Source organism: Bombina bombina, chromosome 5 (assembly GCF_027579735.1).
Source record: "Bombina bombina isolate aBomBom1 chromosome 5, aBomBom1.pri, whole genome shotgun sequence".
Lineage (NCBI taxonomy): Eukaryota > Metazoa > Chordata > Amphibia > Anura > Bombinatoridae > Bombina > Bombina bombina.
The window spans coordinates 568,662,490-568,684,938 of NC_069503.1; the positions used below are offsets into that span (position 1 = coordinate 568,662,490).

Here is a 22,449-nt window from a genome sequence, read left to right on the forward strand (position 1 = left end):
AACTTTCAAATTTACACCTATTATCAATTTTTCTTCGTTCTCTTGCTTTCTTTATTTGAAAAGGAAGGCATCTAAGCAATTTTTTGGTTCAGACCATGGAAAGCACTTGTTTATTAGTGGGTGAATTTATCCACCAATCAGCAAGAACAACCCAGTTTGTTCACCATAAATGGGCCAGCATCTAAACTTGCATTCTTGCATTTCAAATAAAGATACCAAGAGAATGAAGACAATTTGATAATAATAGTCAATTAGAAAGTTGCTTAAAATTGCATGCTCTATCTGAATCACAAAAGAAAAAATTTGGGTTCAGTGTCCCTTTAAATAGAAAGCAACAAGCATGGACAATTTTGTGAATATATTTGGAATTTATATTCATTTTTCCATTTTAGGGGGGCCTAAAGTTTCTGGACAAGTAAGCAAATACAGTAGCATAACTCTTATAATGTTATTTTAATTATTTCAACTAATCAATAACTGAGTAGAATATTTCTGAGCACTTAGTCTGACTGATGAAGCACTTTTAAGAGAACAACTGCCTACCCATTTAAAAAAAAAAAAAGGTTGAAATCTTGTAAGAGATTAAAAAAGTGCATGGGAAATATACAGTACACTAATAAATAAATCAAAGTTTGCTTGTACCTAAAAATAAAACAAAATCAATATAAAAGAATTGCTCTCAACTTAGGATCAACTAACAGGCGGCTTATTACTTTTGCATGATTGTATTGTATTATCAATCTAGCTTTTAAAATATTATATAGGAGACTACATTTAAATTCTCTCTTACTGAGGACACACAAATATTTCATTCTGCTTTCTGCTCTGCACACCTTGGTTCAAATTTACCCAATCACCAGTCATTTGTGAAGGGAGACATTAGAACAGGTTATTGCAATATTACTAACATATTGCTATGTTTTTAAAGTGAAAGTCAATCCTAGCGTTTGTGAAACGCTAGGACTGACCATTGGAACAAATAAAGGGGACTTTCATTCATGAAGTATAAAATACTTCATGGAGAAAGCTCCTTTATTTGTTTCAAGCGTTCGCCGCACTGAGCAGCTCAGGCAGCCCACGACATAACGCTGTTTTGCTTGAGAGGTGACGTTTCCACCTCTTAGCAAACAGTGTACGGGAAATCCGGCACCACGACGGATTTCCCAAACGGCTATTGGCTAAGAGGTGAAAACGTCACCTTTCAAGCAAAACAGCTTTTTGCTGTGGGCTGCTCAGTGCGGCGATACTTCATGAATGAAAGTCCCCTTAATTTGTTCCAATAGTCAATCCTAGCGTCAACTACAAAGCAGCAATACAGTACTGGGACCTATCTGAACACATCTGGTGAGCTAATTACAAGAGGCATATGTGTGTAGCCACCAACCACCAAGTAGTTCCAAATAGTGCTTTGCTACTCCTGACCCAACCTAAGGATATGAAAAAGATAAAATTAAGAGGGTTGATCACAATTTTTTTTAAAAAAGTCTATGGGGATTTTTGTATATAAATAATTTCTAAAAGTAAATTGAAAAGCCTCTTAAAAAACATAATTTATGCTTACCTGATAAATTCCTTTCTTCTGTTGTGTGATCAGTCCACGGGTCATCATTACTTCTGGGATATAACTCCTCCCCAACAGGAAATGCAAGAGGATTCACCCAGCAGAGCTGCATATAGCTCCTCCCCTCTACGTCACTCCCAGTCATTCGACCAAGAATCAACGAGAAAGGAGAAACCAAGGGTGAAGTGGTGACTGGAGTATAATTTAAAAGATATTTACCTGCCTTAAAACCGGGCGGGCCGTGGACTGATCACACAACAGAAGAAAGGAATTTATCAGGTAAGCATAAATTATGTTTTCTTCTGTTATGTGTGATCAGTCCACGGGTCATCATTACTTCTGGGATACCAATACCAAAGCAAAAGTACACGGATGACGGGAGGGATAGGTAGGCTCATTATACAGAAGGAACCACTGCCTGAAGAACCTTTCTCCCAAAAATAGCCTCCGAAGAAGCAAAAGTGTCAAATTTGTAAAATTTGGAAAAAGTATGAAGCGAAGACCAAGTTGCAGCCTTGCAAATCTGTTCAACAGAGGCCTCATTCTTAAAGGCCCAAGTGGAAGCCACAGCTCTAGTAGAATGAGCTGTAATTCTTTCAGGAGGCTGCTGTCCAGCAGTCTCATAGGCTAAACGAATTATGCTACGAAGCCAGAAGGAGAGAGAGGTAGCCGAAGCCTTATGACCTCTCCTCTGACCAGAATACACGACAAACAGGGAAGACGTTTGTCGAAAATCCTTAGTTGCCTGCAAGTAGAACTTGAGGGCACGAACTACATCCAGATTGTGTAGAAGACGTTCCTTCTTTGAAGAAGGATTTGGACACAAGGATGGAACAACAATCTCTTGATTGATATTCCTGTTAGTGACTACCTTAGGTAAGAACCCAGGTTTAGTACGCAGAACTACCTTGTCTGAGTGAAAAATCAGATAAGGAGAATCACAATGTAAGGCTGATAACTCAGAGACTCTTCGAGCCGAGGAAATAGCCATTAAAAACAGAACTTTCCAAGATAACAATTTTATATCAATGGAATGAAGGGGTTCAAACGGAACACCCTGTAAAACGTTAAGAACTAAGTTTAAACTCCATGGCGGAGCAACAGTTTTAAACACAGGCTTGATCCTAGCTAAAGCCTGACAAAAGGCCTGGACGTCTGGATTTTCTGACAGACGCCTGTGTAACAAGATGGACAGAGCTGAGATCTGTCCCTTTAATGAGCTAGCCGATAAACCCTTTTCTAAACCTTCTTGTAGAAAGGACAATATCCTAGGAATCCTAACCTTACTCCAGGAGTAACCTTTGGATTCGCACCAGTATAGGTATTTACGCCATATCTTATGGTAAATCCTTCTGGTAACAGGCTTCCTAGCCTGTATCAGGGTATCAATAACCGACTCAGAAAAACCACGTTTTGATAAAATCAAGCGTTCAATTTCCAAGCAGTCAGCTTCAGAGAAGTTAGATTTTGATGTTTGAATGGACCCTGTATCAGAAGGTCCTGTCTTAGAGGTAGAGACCAAGGCGGACAGGATGACATGTCCACTAGATCTGCATACCAAGTCCTGCGTGGCCATGCAGGCGCTATTAGAATCACTGATGCTCTCTCCTGTTTGATTTTGGCAATCAATCGAGGAAGCAGCGGGAAGGGTGGAAACACATAAGCCATCCCGAAGTTCCAAGGTGCTGTCAAGGCATCTATCAGAACCGCTCCCGGATCCCTGGATCTGGACCCGTAGCGAGGAAGTTTGGCGTTCTGGCGAGACGCCATGAGATCTATCTCTGGTTTGCCCCAACGTCGAAGTATTTGGGCAAAGACCTCCGGATGAAGTTCCCACTCCCCCGGATGAAAAGTCTGGCGACTCAAGAAATCCGCCTCCCAGTTCTCCACTCCCGGGATGTGGATTGCTGACAGGTGGCAAGAGTGAGACTCTGCCCAGCGAATTATCTTTGATACTTCCATCATTGCTAGGGAGCTTCTTGTCCCTCCTTGATGGTTGATGTAAGCTACAGTCGTGATGTTGTCCGACTGAAACCTGATGAACCCCCGAGTTTTTAACTGGGGCCAAGCCAGAAGGGCATGGAGAACTGCTCTTAATTCCAGAATGTTTATTGGCAGGAGACTTTCCTCCTGATTCCATTGTCCCTGAGCCTTCAGAGAATTCCAGACAGCGCCCCAACCTAGTAGGCTGGCGTCTGTTGTTACAATTGTCCAGTCCGGCCTGCTGAATGGCATCCCCCTGGACAGATGTGGCCGAGAAAGCCACCATAGAAGAGAGTTTCTGGTCTCTTGATCCAGATTCAGAGTAGGGGACAAGTCTGAGTAATCCCCATTCCACTGACTCAGCATGCACAATTGCAGCGGTCTGAGATGTAGACGTGCAAAGGGTACTATGTCCATTGCTGCTACCATTAAGCCGATCACCTCCATGCATTGAGCTACTGACGGGAGTTGAATGGAATGAAGGACACGGCATGCATTTAGAAGCTTTGTTAATCTGTCTTCTGTCAGATAAATCTTCATTTCTACAGAATCTATAAGAGTCCCCAAGAATGGAACTCTTGTGAGAGGAAAAAGAGAACTCTTCTTTTCGTTCACTTTCCATCCATGCGACCTTAGAAATGCCAGAACTAACTCTGTATGAGACTTGGCAGTTTGAAAGCTTGAAGCTTGTATCAGAATGTCGTCTAGGTACGGAGCTACCGAAATTCCTCGCGGTCTTAGTACCGCCAGAAGGGCACCCAGAACCTTTGTGAAGATTCTTGGAGCCGTAGCCAATCCGAATGGAAGAGCTACAAACTGGTAATGCCTGTCTAAGAAGGCAAACCTTAGATACCGGTAATGATCTTTGTGAATCGGTATGTGAAGGTAAGCATCCTTTAAATCCACTGTGGTCATGTACTGACCCTTTTGGATCATGGGTAAGATTGTCCGAATAGTTTCCATTTTGAACGATGGAACTCTTAGGAATTTGTTTAGGATCTTTAAATCCAAGATTGGCCTGAAAGTTCCCTCTTTTTTGGGAACCACAAACAGGTTTGAGTAAAACCCTTGTCCTTGTTCCGACCGCGGAACCGGATGGATCACTCCCATTAATAACAGATCTTGTACACAGCGTAGAAACGCTTCTTTCTTTATCTGGTTTGTTGACAACCTTGACAGATGAAATCTCCCTCTTGGGGGAGAGAATTTGAAGTCTAGAAGGTATCCCTGAGATATGATCTCTAGCGCCCAGGGATCCTGAACATCTCTTGCCCAGGCCTGGGCGAAGAGAGAGAGTCTGCCCCCCACTAGATCCGGTCCCGGATCGGGGGCCCTCGGTTCATGCTGTCCTTGGGGCAGCAGCAGGTTTCCTGGCCTGCTTGCCCTTGTTCCAGGACTGGTTAGGTTTCCAGCCTTGTCTGTAACGAGCAACAGCTCCTTCCTGTTTTGGTGCAGTGGAAGTTGATGCTGCTCCTGCTTTGAAATTCCGAAAGGGACGAAAATTAGACTGTCTAGCCTTAGCTTTGGCTTTGTCTTGAGGCAGGGCGTGGCCCTTACCTCCTGTAATGTCAGCGATAATTTCTTTCAAACCGGGCCCAAATAAAGTTTGCCCCTTGAAAGGTATATTAAGTAATTTGGACTTAGAAGTTACATCAGCTGACCAGGATTTTAGCCACAGCGCCCTACGTGCCTGAATGGCGAATCCTGAGTTCTTAGCCGTAAGTTTGGTTAAATGTACTACGGCCTCCGAAATGAATGAATTAGCTAGTTTAAGGACTCTAAGCCTGTCCGTAATGTCGTCCAGCGTAGCTGAACTAAGGTTCTCTTCCAGAGACTCAATCCAAAATGCTGCCGCAGCCGTAATCGGCGCGATGCATGCAAGGGGTTGCAATATAAAACCTTGTTGAACAAACATTTTCTTAAGGTAACCCTCTAATTTTTTATCCATTGGATCTGAAAAAGCACAGCTATCCTCCACCGGGATAGTGGTACGCTTAGCTAAAGTAGAAACTGCTCCCTCCACCTTAGGGACCGTTTGCCATAAGTCCCGTGTGGTGGCGTCTATTGGAAACATCTTTCTAAATATTGGAGGGGGTGAGAACGGCACACCGGGTCTATCCCACTCCTTAGTAACAATTTCAGTTAGTCTCTTAGGTATAGGAAAAACGTCAGTACTCGCCGGTACCGCAAAGTATTTATCCAACCTACACAATTTTTCTGGTATTGCAACAGTGTTACAATCATTAAGAGCCGCTAAAACCTCCCCTAGTAATACACGGAGGTTCTCCAATTTAAATTTAAAATTTGAAATATCTGAATCCAATCTGTTTGGATCAGAACCATCACCCACAGAATGAAGCTCTCCGTCCTCATGTTCTGCAAGCTGTGACGCAGTATCAGACATGGCCCTAGTATTATCAGCGCACTCTGTTCTCACCCCAGAGTGATCACGCTTGCCTCTTAGTTCTGGTAATTTAGCCAAAACTTCAGTCATAACAGTAGCCATATCTTGTAATGTTATCTGTAATGGCCGCCCAGATGTACTAGGCGCCATAATATCACGCACCTCCCGGGCGGGAGATGCAGGTACTGACACGTGAGGCGAGTTAGTCGGCATAACTCTCCCCTCGCTGTTAGGTGAAATTTGTTCAATTTGTACAGATTGGCTTTTATTTAAAGTAGCATCAATACAGTTAGTACATAAATTTCTATTGGGCTCCACCTTGGCATTGGAACAAATGACACAGATATCTTCCTCTGAATCAGACATGTTTAACACACTAGCAATAAACTTGCAACTTGTTTACAATCTTATTTAACAAAAACGTACTGTGCCTCAAAGAGCACTAAACGATTAAATGACAGTTGAAATAATGAACTGAAAGACAGTTATAGCATCAATCCTTAAAAACAACACAACTTTTAGCAAAGGTTTGTTCCCATTAGTAAAGTAACAATAATTAAATTTGAAACATAAAAATTACAGAGCAACGTTTTTAATCACAGTCAATATATAAGTCTCACAGCTCTGCTGAGAGAATCTACCTCCCTCCAAAGAAGTTTGAAGACCCCTGAGATCTGTTAGAGATGAACCGGATCATGCAGGAAATACAAGAGTAACTGACTGGAATTTTTTGATGCGTAGCAAAGAGCGCCAAAAACGGCCCCTCCCCCTCACACACAGCAGTGAGAGAGAAACGAAACTGTCACAATTAAAACAAGCAACTGCCAAGTGGAAGAATAATGCCCAAATATTTATTCACTCAGTACCTCAGAAAATGCAAACGATTCTACATTCCAGCAAAAACGTTTAACATAATAAATACCTATTAAAAGGTTTAATGTACTTTTAACAGAGTAATTCCGGTGAAATACCATCCCCAGAATACTGAAGTGTAGAGTATACATACATGTCATTATAACGGTATGGCAGGATTTTCTCATCAATTCCATTCAGAAAATAAAAACTGCTACATACCTCAATGCAGATTCATCTGCCCGCTGTCCCCTGATCTGAAGCTTTTACCTCCCTCAGATGGCCGAGAAACAGCAATATGATCTTAACTACTCCGGTTAAAATCATAGTAAAAACTCTGGTAGATTCTTCTTCAAACTCTGCCAGAGAGGCAATAACACGCTCCGGTGCTATTGTAAAATAACAAACTTTTGATTGAAGTTATAAAAACTAAGTATAATCACCATAGTCCTCTCACACATCCTATCTAGTTGCTGGGTGCAAGAGAATGACTGGGAGTGACGTAGAGGGGAGGAGCTATATGCAGCTCTGCTGGGTGAATCCTCTTGCATTTCCTGTTGGGGAGGAGTTATATCCCAGAAGTAATGATGACCCGTGGACTGATCACACATAACAGAAGAAAAACTGCATTTTCTTTATGAATTATGAAATTTAAATTGGACTTTCATGTCTCTTTAAAGGGATATTTTACTCATTTTTACAGCTAATAGTATATTTGTAAAACAAACAAACAAAACACAACAACCTCCCAAACTTTAATAACTACTTCTTCCCACAGAAATAACCAATACATTTTGTTTGACCCCTCACCAAAATGTGCTGAGTAAAACTTTACAAAATGCGCAGCTTGTTTCTATGGAATGCAGATGTTATTTAAAGGGACGGTCAACATCAGAATTTTTGTTGTTTAAAAAAAGATAGATAATCCATGTATTATTCATTCCCCAGTTTTTCATAACCAACAGTTATAATACACATTTTACCTATTTAATTACCTTGTATCTATGCCTCTGCAAACTGCCCCCTTATTTCAGTTCTTTTGACAGACTTGCATTTTAGCCAATCAGTGCTCACTCTGTAATTTTACGTGTGTGAGCTCAATGTTATCTATATGAAACACATGAACTAAACGCCCTCTAGTGGTGAAAAACTGTCAAATGCAGAGGCGGCCTTCAAGGTCTAAGAAATTAGCATATGAACCTCCTAGGTTTAGCTTTCAAGTAAGAATAACAAGAGAACAAAGCAAAATTGTTGATAAAAGTAAATTGCAAAGTTGTTTAAAATTACATTCCCTATTTGAATCATGAAAGTTTTTTTGGACTTGTCTGTCCCTTTAAGAAATCAATAAAAAAAGATTCGTGAACATGTTTTTAACTTTAAAAAAACAAAAATAAATTATTGAAAGGTCCTAAGAACCTATTTTGACAGATTGCATTTCATTATTACCAGACTTGAGTTATAGAACACTGACAAAATCATTCAGAACTATGTTTAATACCTACCTAATAATCCGTACTGCAGACTTGCAAAATGATCTTCCAACAGCTGTTTATTCTGGATTTTTTTCACAAACTTTAAAGCATTGTCAGGAGGGTCCCCAGTTCCAGTAGTAGATACAACAAAAACAACAGGATCCCTTTCAGTTTCTAAATCAAACTGCAAATGAAAAACTAGATTATTAGTTGATCTAAATGGTGATACTGTTAATTTTTCTCCTCTCAAATGTAACAATTTCCTTCTATAAAAACAGAGAAAATCAATAACGGATTAAGGGCTAGATTAGAAGAGGAGCACTTATTAATGCTCCTGCTTAAGCGTTAACTACACCAGAAGTAAGCTCTCGTCGGGTTGCATTCGTATTACGAGTTGAAAGTAAAGTGTTTTCATTCACGTGCTAATCTGACGAGCGCAAAAAGCTGAACTTAGAATATTGCATGCCTGTTTACATATTCCCCCCTAGAAGTCACGGGAGAAAAAGAAAAAAAAGAGTGAAAAAAACCCTACTTAAGCGCAAACCCGATCAAATATGAATATTTCACATTCCAATTTTCTTCACATGGAAGAATATATATATATATATATATATATATATTGGAGCTGGGATAGAATAATCCCTCTCTAAAAACCTTTAACCTTCTTTCAGAGAGGTTCGAATTCTGCCAGGAGAGGAATCAGCTGCTGGGGAAGGTAGGACATCTATTCTGAATACTACAGAGGCTTTATGCCCTCCCATGCGGTTTCCATACCTCATATGAGTTGAGGTTTAAAAAAGTGAGTGTCCATTTGGCAAATTCTTTCTATTTTTTATTGACTTTATCTTACATACTACACTAGAGAGGGTTTTCGTTGCTGTGCGCCCTTCCCTCTTCTGTTGTTTCAGTTTCTCCCTGGGATCTCTCCTGTATTGGTGATATTCCCTTTTACCTTTAGGATTAGGCTGCGACTGGACTTTGATAGATCTTCTCCTATCCCCAAAAGAACTAAACTGTTTTTGGGGTCAGAACTGAAAGGAGGCCTGTTATATCAGGTTTATATCCGGTACTCCAGGTTTGGGACTGCATTTGTTTTATAGCGCTGTAATTTTTTCTTTGTTTATATATATATATATATATATATATATATATACATACATACACACATACACACACACACATATATATACATACACACACACACATATATTATATTAAAAATGAATATTACATAAATGTTCTTTACATGTTTTGATCTACTTAACTGCAAAGGGCTCCAGTGTACATATACATATATATATATACACACACATTTCTTATAGATTTGTTATGTGTGTACATATGTATTTATAGGAGTATATATGTCTTTAAATACATACACACACATTATATATATATATATATATATACATATACACACATATACACACATATCCATCTTTAGACATGTATATATCTCAATGTTAAAACCCTTTACCTGTCTTTTTCTTTTCTTTGAGCCCTTATAGGTTCTGTGTGCAATATTTTTGTTGAATAATTTTTATTAGATGGTGTTATGAGTTTTGTACACCTTTTTTTTTTGCGAAACAGTTATCCAGGAGGACGCGTAATCATTCTAGCGTAAATCTCAATCAGGCTCAATCAATATAGTTTACTTTCAACTCAATACCAGCAGTAAACCCAACGAGTTCAAACACCTGCGATAAACCCCTTATTGCTTGCACGCAAACATTTACGCTCCACTCGTAATCTGTCCCTAAATGGTTTTTTTCCCCCCCTTCCACAGATTTAAAAGGGAAATTAAACCACTTCGGAGTTGGTGTACACAATAGTGCTCTTTTCCAAGCTCACTAGAGAGGCCAAAAAACAAAATCTGTAACCTAAGTTTTCAAGATGCTGAAAATAGCCTGAACCAGCGATTTGATTTGCAGGTTACAGAATTAGCTTTTTGGGCTAAGCAGCATGGGCCCAGCACAGTTTTACACAAAACCCAATTAGTGTTTAACTTGACACTGTACATAAGTTTACGTCATGCACATGGAAGAGCAAGAATTCCTCATATTAATCCAATATTTTTGCATGAACAAGGTTAAAGGGACAAGATACTCAGGCAAGTAGCTGGTAAGAGTTCATTCTATCACAATCACCAGCAGGAACACACTAATACATGGGCTGGGCTCTCTCTCTCTCTCACACCTCCACTTGGAGGCTGACTTCTGCTGCTGTCTTTTGTTTACTTTTCAATAGATAATACTGCAATATTTATGTTTTCAGTGGAAGTGGCGGTTTCAACAGTTCCAATAAAACACAGCTATTTCAAATTACGAAAAAGGTAAATGAGTGATTTGTCATCCCTTTAATACACTCTAGCAGGTAAATCATATCCATGAGGACACATTAAAAGGGGATATAAAGTACAGTACAATTTCCCATGAACGTCATTGCAATCAACAAGATCCTTCATCCAATCCTTCTTAATAAGCAATAAAAGATCATAGTTTAGAAGGACAGCAAGAATTCTGTAATACATTAACCCATTTTTAAGTATGCTTGAGAAACTATGATCAACTTAAGTTTAATGTACATTTCAATTCAGTTTGAATGGCTACCAAAGAAAGTATTGAATTTATTTATTATCCCTCAGCCTTAAGAGTGATTGTCAAGTTAAACTCTGTAGATTTAAGCAAGCTTGGAGAACTTTTGACATTTTAATTTAGATTCGGCATATTGCTAAGTTATATAGTTCAAATCCTTCAACAGATATGACAGAGAAATAAAACCATAAAGTCAGGGAACAAAAACTATTTTGGCTTTATGTATGAAATACAAATAAATAGTATAAGAGAATAGGGAAATCCTCAATTCATTAAGTGAGAATGATACACTCGAGGAGGATACCGAATAGGGAAGGTGAACCATATACGATCAGGAGATCGTGGGTAAAGTAAATTGCCTGAACTTAACTCATCACCTCTGTTATACGCTGGGTATCATTCTCACTTAATGAATTGAGGATTTCTCAGAGTACTTCTGATTGACAGTTCTACCTCATTTTTTGATTGGCAGCTTGGTGGCTAACTATCTTATTCTATCGGACTGTATCACATTATAAGCGACTATTACTGATCTTTGTGTTTATGATAGAGCCTTAGTATAAGTGCATATAGTTTTTAGTGTAGCGATCCTTACATATCTTCACCCGTTTCAGTTTTGATTTTATATCATTTTTATATCATATTATACAGTGTTATCTGGGGAAACGTCCCTTATATGTGAGATATATATATGTATGTTTTAATAAATGTATATTTATTTTAAGTGATTGGAACCTTTGGCTTTGTTATAGAGCTTCCCTTATTTTCTCTTATACTTTTTTAAATCCTACGTTTGACATTTATAGGGATAGTGTCATTTAGGGGGAGTTTGGTTCCTGTAGGTCCTAGCGCACCTTATACCTAATTTTATAAATACAAATAAATACTTTAGAGACCAAATATGATTTGTCTTGACAAACAAGTTTGTTCACCATATATTCACAGTTCACCTCTCTATTAATATTTTACTGATCCTCACAGTTGTGTTTGCTCCCGGTTCAACAGTGGAGAGAGGAAAACAGTTGAGGGCCTAGTCATTGATAGCCATGTGGATGCTTTCTTCAAACTCCTCAATGTTCAACGAAATGACTAGCAGTTGATTAGAATTAGACTGCTTCTTATTAAAGTATATTTTCTCTATTTAATTTGACCAAGTAGGAAACTTGAGGCCACTTATTTGAAAGCAGCAATCATGATAATAAATATGTCTCCTCTTGTTCTATTTTTGGGGCTCTGATGCTTTTTAGGAAGCCTTTATTACCCCCTCTCCATAACACATATTTATGAAAAGGGGCGCATGTAACATTCACTATTTTTAATCTCGCCAATTTGTAGGTTGCGAGGTAGTGAAAGAGAAAGAGCCATATTGTTGATTTTCCGGAGTTACAATGGAAATTTTCTTTGACTTGCTGTAATGGCAATATCGAGAGTTAGAAATTGCCCACAACAAAAATGTAAAAAATATAAGGAAAAAATAAAAGACTGCAAAGAAATACAGCACAAAAAACAACCGTTCTTTCAAATAAATGGTCAAATTAACGGGTTGAATAAAATAAACTTTATTCATTTAATTCCTGCACTTACATCACGTGATAACATTCATCTCTTTTAATAGGATGAATAACCATTACAAGTTCTTGGTACAAAACTAGTGTATAAAGCATGATTAATAAATAAAGTGAAGAGTTCTGTGATAGGACATCCTTTTACTTATCACAATTTTCATATGCATGTAACAAGACTCAGGTTAATTGATAAATATAAGCAAATGTTATGTATTCACTTCATGCAATCTATCACTAAAGTGCTTGTAACTTTTTAGGTGCCTTATTTCACACTGATACATTTTGCCCAAAGGATAAATTTTAGTACAATGTTTAATGTTTTTTAAATATTTTTCTATGCTGAATAAGTTTGGACAAGGGTAGGAACATGCATACATTGTCAAAATGGGAAATTAGACGTTTTTATCATTTTAAATGTATGTGAAATTTGTTAGACGGTAAGATATTTTATACCTACTTATGTTCTGCATAAATTGCAAAGTGTTCTCTTATGAATTTTTTATTCTTTATTTTAACTGAACAATATAAGCAAACAAAAGTATAAAATTTGCTGTTTTGCGAAACTGAACTGATGTCAAATGTGGGACAATACAATGCGTGGTTGAAATATTTAGGGAATAATGGCACACCTTAGATAATGACCCTATTTTCTATCTATCACACACACGCACAAATATACAGGGCTCAAAATTTCAAGGCCTAAGCTACTAGCCAGCCCAAAATGCTACTCGCCACATTTGATCCCACCCACTACCTCGCCCACACCACACCCACTAACCCTCCCCTCTTTGCATATGTTCAGCCAATGTGAAACAACTTATTGTGCAGACATTTTTTTTTTAATATTGTTTTTGTTTTATACCATAAATTAAATAATGCTACATATAGTAATAAATTAACAAAAATAAGTACATGGCAGTTAGCAACATGAACTAGGGTTCTGGGGAAGACAACAGCTGGAGAGAAAAATTATGTTTTTGAACTGAGAGAAAGCAGAGTGTTGACATTAAATGTGAGGTCATAGCAGACCTGGAAAATATTTTTGAACTATCATCTTATCTATCTTTCTCCACTCCCTCCTCTCTTCAGTCTCTTTTTTTAACCTCCTCCCTTCTCTCTCAGTCCATATCTTGTCTTTACACTCTCTCTCCCTTCTCTCTCAAATTTCTTCACTCTTTTTTTAAATGGTATTTTTTTTTTCTCCACTTTCACTTTTCCTCTCCAGTCTCTCTCTATCCTTATAACCCTAGAGGAATAACATATCCTTGCCCTTTCATGGATATATAATATCCCTATAGATAATATTTGTAGACATCCACTCACTAACTTTCACTCACCACTGTTAAATGTCCACTCGCCAATGGCTTGTGGGCTAGTGGAAATTTTGAGCCCTGTGTGTGTGTGTGTATTTGCTAACCATCCAGCTTCCAATTAATTTTTAAATAATATTTTTTAAATGAATATTGAAGGATTTTTAGTATACAGAATAGTAGTTTTTAAATAATAATAAAAACTGACCATGTTATATTATATATATATATATATATATATATATATATATATATATATATATAATATATTTTTATTTATTTTTCTATTTATTCTATATTTTATAACTGTAAAGGATTTTTTTACTTTGTATCTAAAGGATATACATGTATATATGAGTTAATGTTAATATAATACAATGTATTTCACTACTTTAATATACACTCGCTTTCGTTATGCCTGTTCCTGTAAGCCCCAAGTTCCTAATACGTAGTGTACTGGAGTTGCAATGAACAGTATAGGTTAAAAATTATGTTTTATTTGGGACACAACATACAAAATATACATAACAGCTTTTAGTGTTGTGCCTTTTCAGTCAGTCCCACCCCTTTCCAAGGTGCATAAAAGACTTGTGGAGGACGGCAACAGAAGGGCAGAGATACACAGCAGTGACGACAGACCCGGTTTTGGGGTCCAGGAGCACAGAGACCCTTGCCGGAGCTGTTTGTATCCTGAACGGATTTGCCTTACTCTCTTTCCACGAGAGTTAACCGACACCGGACTACAGAAAACTGATAAGTATATATATCTGTATAGTATACTTCCATACAGTGTCCATTTTGGAGAAGTTAAATTAAATTTTTCTCTTATTATTAACATATATTGATTTCTAATAAACTCTTTGGAAAGCAATGGAGACCTTGTGGTTATTAATTAAAAAGGCCTCCATTGTTTTCCAAAGAGTTTATTAGGAATCAATATATGTTAATAATAAGAGAAAGGATTTACAGGTGTATATATACACACACATCTATTTTACAGCAAAACAGTCCAAATAATTAATACAGGGCAACTCTACTACAACCCCAATTTGTGCAACACTGCTAAAATAATCCTAGGAATGTACTCAGCCAAATTCACCAATGTGTCCAAAATCAGCCTTCCTTTCAGGAACAGGATAAGAAAGAGAGAGGGAGGTTTTGGTGTTCCAGTTTCTTATACCCCAATCCAATACTGAGTATCAAATGCCACTCAAAGGCCACTGGGAGTGTCCCTCTTAGACAGACACTAGGCCAAAGAACTACTTGAATATTCAATTTCAAAACCAGCCATGTGAACTGCCAGGGACAAAATCTGTGAGCTATGTTTTAATATTCCAGTGATAAAATGTCACCACATATAGAAGATGTGAATATGTTTGATGAAGTGAGTTGATGCACTCCGAGTAGATTTATGATGTTACTTTGGGCATTACCCATAGCTACTTGGATAATCCTAGGATTACCCAATTTCGGACTTTACCCGCAACACATTATATATATATATATATATATATATATATATATATATATATATATATATATATATATATCTGGGAGTTTGATTTCTGCTGCTGCCTGTTACTTACATAGCTGATACTGAATATTTTCAGCAAAGGTAATTCCAAGAAGCAAAAGATAATATAAATAAAATAATAATAGTTATTTGTAAACTATTACATTTGGGTAAAACAGAAGACTAATAGGATATAATACTCAGCCACCTTCCATGGATGTTCATTTTCTAAATAAACAAACTTTTTCATTTACTTTAACTTCAAACAGCTTTTAGTTTACCTTTTTAGTGGGAATGAATTTGTTTACTGTTGCTCCCATATACATGATAGATACATTTTGAGTACAATGTGCTTTGGTATGAGAAGGCAATCAAAAGGACATATACATCAGCCTCATACACTTGTACTGTCTCACCTTACTCATATCCTTTAAAGAGTAAATATCAGCAATAAATCCATGTTGATCTGCCTGCTGGCCTATTTCCTCAGCAATAGCTTTTGCCTGCCCTTGCTGTGTACCATAAAGTACCAATAACCGTCTTTTTAATGTGCCACACATTATTTTGTTCCAGCTGCTCTGTAAAAAGGAAAAAAAAAAAAAAAGAGAAAAAGTGACAGCTGCAATTGAGTCACAAAAACTGTATAAATCTTACAGCCAAAAAACCAAAACAATATATATATATATATATATATATATATATATATATATATATATATATATATATATATATATATATATATATATGTAGATAGAGAGCACTCTCACTTTCCAAACTTGATGCCAGGGTGCCAGCAGATGAATATGCACAGTAAAGGAAGGCACTCACTGGTCTTTTTCTTCAAAATAACTTTAATAATTGTGACGTTTCGGGGACACACTCCCCTTCCTCAGACAAAGACAAACTAAAAGTGACTGGACTTATAAAGCCAAACTAACCCCTCCCAGTGAAAATTGCGCCAAAACAGTTGTCATGGTGATCCTCAAAAACATTATAGTCATGTGATGAGTGTTACTCATGTGAATTAATGCTGTTCAACAAACTATGTAATGTTCACATATAGGTATATTGCAACATATTAAAAATTATATTAAAGTATGTGGAAACAAACTGATATATAGCATACTATACCAATAACCACATAAAGTGAACAAAAACACAAGTGTAATAAAATATAACATATTGTTGTGTTAAAAGGTATCGTGGGAAAAACTATACATTCTCGTGCTCTCAAAGTGAGTGAAATGGATGAATACCTAAGTGTCCCCTAACACATATTGTGTCCCTGAACCTGTGTAACGGTGTCTATATCAAAGTGTATGTGAACTAAATTATGTACATAATAATAGCCTTCTGGATAATCTGAATATAAATGCTGATTGCATAACCTAATCAGAAAATCTCTAAACGTTAATTTAAGAAAATACTGTAAGCAGCGTTATAGGATCAAAAGTACTAGTCATTTCAACAATAATGAACTAGCAAGTTACAGCAGGTAATTCATCCTGTGCTATAACACACAAACCAGATATAGTAATACGGCTATGAATCCAACCATCGGCTCATATGTTCCATGCATTCTATCGCAGCCCTTTCTACTTGTTAACTCAAGGGAAGCATACCTGTTCCTTCTCTTTCTTGTGTATCCGTAACATCACCGTAAATACAACTAATCTGAGAGAACAGCGTGGCCCCACGATGAGTATCTGCGACGCACATAGCCGGCAATGTGTACTGACGTCAAGCAGCTGCGCGCTGTATTGTGTGTCAGGTAGTCATGGTGATGGTACACGCTGTGGCGAGGATCATTTAGAGGGAATGCCCTTACTAGAATTACTCACATACTGTGTAGTCCAGCATTATCAAGTATATAAGTTAAATGCTAAGTCTAAAGGACTCTAAGCAGCCAATTCACTACGTGCAGTAATATGTGTGATGCTGGACTCTAATCACTGTGTCTATAATCTATAGAGTTATTCAACAGCACTACTTATAGAACATCGTATCTATTCAATCAGAGTGAGCCAAACATCAATGTTGCCAGTGATACATAAAAAGCCAGAGCTATATGACAAGATAAAAATAAGAATAAAAATAAAGTAAAATTAAAATAAAATTGAAAAAATAAATAAAAAATAAAAAATAAAAAATAAAAAATAAATAAAATAAAAAATAAATATAAAAGAATAAAATAAAATAAATAAAATAAAGTAAAATAAATTGAAATGTAACAGAAAATATAGGACAAAAACAAAACTGAAATTGAAATAAAGAAATGCAAGGACTGATGAAAATAAATAAATAAAAAAATAAAATAAATAAAATAAACTGAAGTAAAATAAACTGAAGTAAAATAAAATAAATAACATGAAATAGCATAGAATAAAACATAAATAAATAAAAATAAAAATAAATATATAAAAATAAAAATAAAATAAATATAAAAATAAACCTAAAGAATACACATATATAAACATAAAGGATGAAAATATAAATAGAGACAAGAGTAGAAAAGAATCCCAAAAGATATGAAGAGAGTGAGAAAACAAAGCAAAGAAGTGCATAGAGAACCCAGAACATCCCATGAGGATATAGACAAAGAAACCCCAAAGAAATTAAATAAAACAAGGAAGAGGAGAAAAGAAACTAAACCCCATAGTGAAAAACAAAATAGAAGGATGAGAGTGGAGATGAATGGATCGTCAACTCTCATAGGTAGAATTCAAAGGATAAAGTCATATAGTCCGTCTTCTACTCTAACTTCTTCATAGATATCCACTGCACAGCCATCGGAGTCCCCAATAGTTCAAAGGAAACAGTGCCAGTCCAGGTTCACGTTCAGTCCCTTCGGGCGTATGGTATTAAGACGGAAGGTCCACTTGGATTCGATTTGTAATAATTTGTTGTCCCGGTCCCCACCCCTAGAGGGCACAGGGACATGGTCTATGAGCTTAAATCTAAGATCCTGTACACTGTGTCCACTGATAGCAAAGTGGCGTCGCAGATACTCATCGTGGGGCCACGCTGTTCTCTCAGATTAGTTGTATTTACGGTGATGTTACGGATACACAAGAAAGAGAAGGAACAGGTATGCTTCCCTTGAGTTAACAAGTAGAAAGGGCTGCGATAGAATGCATGGAACATATGAGCCGATGGTTGGATTCATAGCCGTATTACTATATCTGGTTTGTGTGTTATAGCACAGGATGAATTACCTGCTGTAACTTGCTAGTTCATTATTGTTGAAATGACTAGTACTTTTGATCCTATAACGCTGCTTACAGTATTTTCTTAAATTAACGTTTAGAGATTTTCTGATTAGGTTATGCAATCAGCATTTATATTCAGATTATCCAGAAGGCTATTATTATGTACATAATTTAGTTCACATACACTTTGATATAGACACCGTTACACAGGTTCAGGGACACAATATGTGTTAGGGGACACTTAGGTATTCATCCATTTCACTCACTTTGAGAGCAGGAGAATGTATAGTTTTTCCCACGATACCTTTTAACACAACAATATGTTATATTTTATTACACTTGTGTTTTTGTTCACTTTATGTGGTTATTGGTATAGTATGCTATATATCAGTTTGTTTTCACATACTTTAATATAATTTTTAATATGTTGCAATATACCTATATGTGAACATTACATAGTTTGTTGAACAGCATTAATTCACATGAGTAACACTCATCACATGACTATAATGTTTTTGAGGATCACCATGACAACTGTTTTGGCGCAATTTTCACTGGGAGGGGTTAGTTTGGCTTTATAAGTCCAGTCACTTTTAGTTTGTCTTTGTCTGAGGAAGGGGAGTGTGTCCCCGAAACGTCACAATTATTAAAGTTATTTTGAAGAAAAAGACCAGTGAGTGCCTTCCTTTACTGTGTATATATATATATATATATATATATATATATATAAATAAAAGTAAATGTGCCAGCACCACTAGTATTATCAACATGAGAGTCTCATACACAGAAGTATAATCGTGTTCCCCTTATGGAGATACACTTTCTATGCAGTGCACGGTAAGGGTTAATATAATGATATAAGTATTAAAGAGAAACAGAACCCTTATAAGCCCAGCAACAGACTATATCACATCTAATATATATCTCTTCACCAAAGTACTGTCATACAGAGACACTAACACAGTATAATTTTCAAAATAATCAATTTATAGTTAATATGTTCAAACAACAAAGTAACATCTCCCCGCATCAAAAATTCATTATGTTTTTGTTGATATCAACCCGGGTTGACTAAAGTCCAGAGTCCAGTTTATTTATTCCTTTGAAATGATCCCAAGCCACAATGATAATGCATCAAATGTATATTTGTAATCCAAGTAGGAAAAAACGTTAATGCAGGCACCGCACTATGCCAAATAACTCACACAGGTATTTACTCTGATTTGCCGTGTTCATAACCAGCTTATATTGCAGTCACTGCTTGAATGTATACATATACTTTTTTAGGATTTCAGTAACACCAACCAGCATGAGAAAATCATTGATTCCATATTACCTGTTTCGTGGGCAGTCATAGTGCAGCTGTTTGTTACCTGCTCGTTTCACCTCTTCAGACTGTGTGATTGATCGGACCAGACTGGTTGGTGATACTGAAATCCTAAAAAAGTATCTTTATACATTCAAGCAGTGACTGCAATATAAGCTGGTTATGAACACAGCAAATCAGAGTAAATACCTGTGTGAGTTATTTGGCATAGTGCGGTGCCTGCATTAACGTTTTTTCCTACTTGGATTACAAATATACATTTGATGCATAATCATTGTGGCTTGGGATCATTTCACAGGAATAAATAAACTAGACTCTGGACTTTAGTCAACCCGGGTTGATATCAACAAAAACATAATGAATTTTTGATGCGGGGAGATGTAAAGTTACTTTTTTCAATTTCACAGCACAACTAAATAATGTGCAAATATACATAACTAACCATGAGTGGACATGGAAAAACTGTATCTTTTATTTTCTGGTTTTGCATATTATAAATTAATATGAATGCCTCAATCATATACAGATAGACCCTCATTTTACAATAACAATGAATATGTACAGATGCATGCACCTAAAAGCCGGACATCAGAAACTTTTTTTTTTCACTTTGTGGAAACAAACTATAAAATTACCAAAGACATAATTACAGACATCCCAACTCTCCCTGAAGTTCAGGGAGTCTCCCTGATTGTAATAGCGGCTCCCTGATGCCAGCAAATGGAATACAATTTCCCTGAAACTCCAAGTACCATGATCCAATGTGGCCCAAATCTGAAAAAGTGTTTCTTTAATGAATGCCTTTAGTTGCTGGGATGTTATAGAACCCTCAAAGCATCAGTAACCAAAAAGCCCCCACTGATTCTAATAAAATAAAACACAAATACTACCTTATTTACTGCACGTAATTAAACTACGTATTCTAAAATATTTAAGCATTCTACAAGCTTACGATCACTGGAAAATAGGTTTGTTGTATGTGGTTGAGCAATAAAGCTACTTTTTTTAACGTGACTTTAGTGGGAAGCTACTTTAATGATAAGTCCCTATCTTATTTAGGGTTTCAAGGTGTCCAATATATAACTGGGTGGTGGCGGAGCAGTAGCGGGAGAAGCCACCTCCCTTAAATTAGTTTTTGCAGGTTGGGATATCTGTAATTATTTGAAACTGAGACAAAAGCATTTTTTCCCCCAAAATTAAAGAGCATTTGTACTTAAAGGGACATTATTGTTTTAAAAGATAGATAATCCCTTTATTACACATTCCCCAGTTTTGCATAACCAACACAGTTATAATAATATACTTTTAACCTCTGTGATTATCTTGTATCTAAGCCTCTGCAAACTGCCCCTTTTTTCAGTTCTTTTGACAGACTTGCAGTTTAGCCAATCAGTGCCTGCTCCCAGATAACTTGTCGTGCACGAGCACAGTGTTATCTATATGAAATACGTGAACTAACACCCTCTAGTGGTGAAAAACTGTTAAAATGCAATCTGAAAGAGGTGGGCTTCAAGGTCTAAGAAAACTAAGAATACCAAGAGAACAAAGCAAAATTGGCGATAAAAGTAAATTGGAAAATTGTTTAAAATTGCATGCTCTATCTGAATCATGAAAGTTTATTTTGGCCTAGACTGTCCCTTTAAAAAGACAGTATATGGGCATTTATTGATTTAGGAGATGTAAGTTTTTTAGATTATAATTTTATTTACAGTGCACAAACCTATAGCTAATAGTTTTTTTTTCCTTTTGCCATATAAAGCAGTGTTTACATTCATAGCTTTAACAATAATATTATCTTATTATTATTAGATATATTATTTATCTAAATTTCAAATCTCCTACAATTTTATCTTTGACTCCTAAACATAAATAGTTTTTTTAGGCTCTTAAAGAGGCAGAAAAGTCAAAATTAAACGTTCATGATTCAGATAGAGCATGCCATTTTAAACAACTTTCCAATTTGCTTCTGTTATAAAATGTGCTTCACTCTCTTGTTATCTTATATTGAAGAGTAAAACTAGGTATGCTCATAAGAGCTCAGGAGTGTGCATGTCCCTACCAGGACTAGACAAAATATCAAAAGTCAGAGACACAACTCCTAAAATTCTAGTTCTGGCTTCTTACTGTTGGATTACTCTACACAGTCACTATAAAAAAAAAAAAATTCTATTGACCTCTAAAAAACACTTGCCTCCTAAGCTTCAAACAGATCTGTAAGCTCCTGTACTATTCATTTCTTTCATGTAATTGGCAAACGTCCATGAGCTAGTGACGTATGGGATATGCAATCCTACCAGGAGGGGCAAAGTTTCCCAAATCTCAAAATGCCTATAAATACACCCCTCACCACACCCACAATTCAGTTTTACAAACTTTGCCTCCTATGGAGGTGGTGAAGCAAGTTTGTGCTAAGATTTCTACGTTGACATGCGCTTCTCAGCATTTTGAAGCCAGATTCCTCTCAGAGTACAGCGAATGTCAGAGGTATGTAAAGGGAGTATCAGCTATTGAATGCAATGATTTCCCTAACAGGGGTCTATTTCATAGGTTCTCTGTTATCGGTCATATAGATTCATCTCCTACCTCCCTTTTCAGATCGACGATATACTCTCATATACCATTACCTCTACTGATAACTGTTTCAGTACTGGTTTGGCTA

General features: G+C 36.7%; 1 protein-coding gene across 3 annotated transcripts in view; it reads right to left on the bottom strand.

Annotated features, from left to right (window-relative positions):
* Nucleotides 1-22,449, bottom strand: part of MTRR (5-methyltetrahydrofolate-homocysteine methyltransferase reductase) — a 169,411-nt gene that overhangs the window by 129,993 nt on the left and 16,969 nt on the right. For 2 of the 3 annotated variants that reach the window (XM_053714514.1, XM_053714515.1), the window contains 2 exons: nt 15,671-15,832; nt 8,303-8,456 (listed from right to left, as the gene is read on the bottom strand). In XM_053714514.1, the coding sequence (XP_053570489.1) occupies nt 8,303-8,456; nt 15,671-15,814 (298 nt within the window). In that variant the 5' untranslated portion in view covers nt 15,815-15,832. The remainder of the gene's footprint in view (nt 1-8,302; nt 8,457-15,670; nt 15,833-22,449) is intronic. The other variant, XM_053714513.1, reaches the window with a different exon arrangement.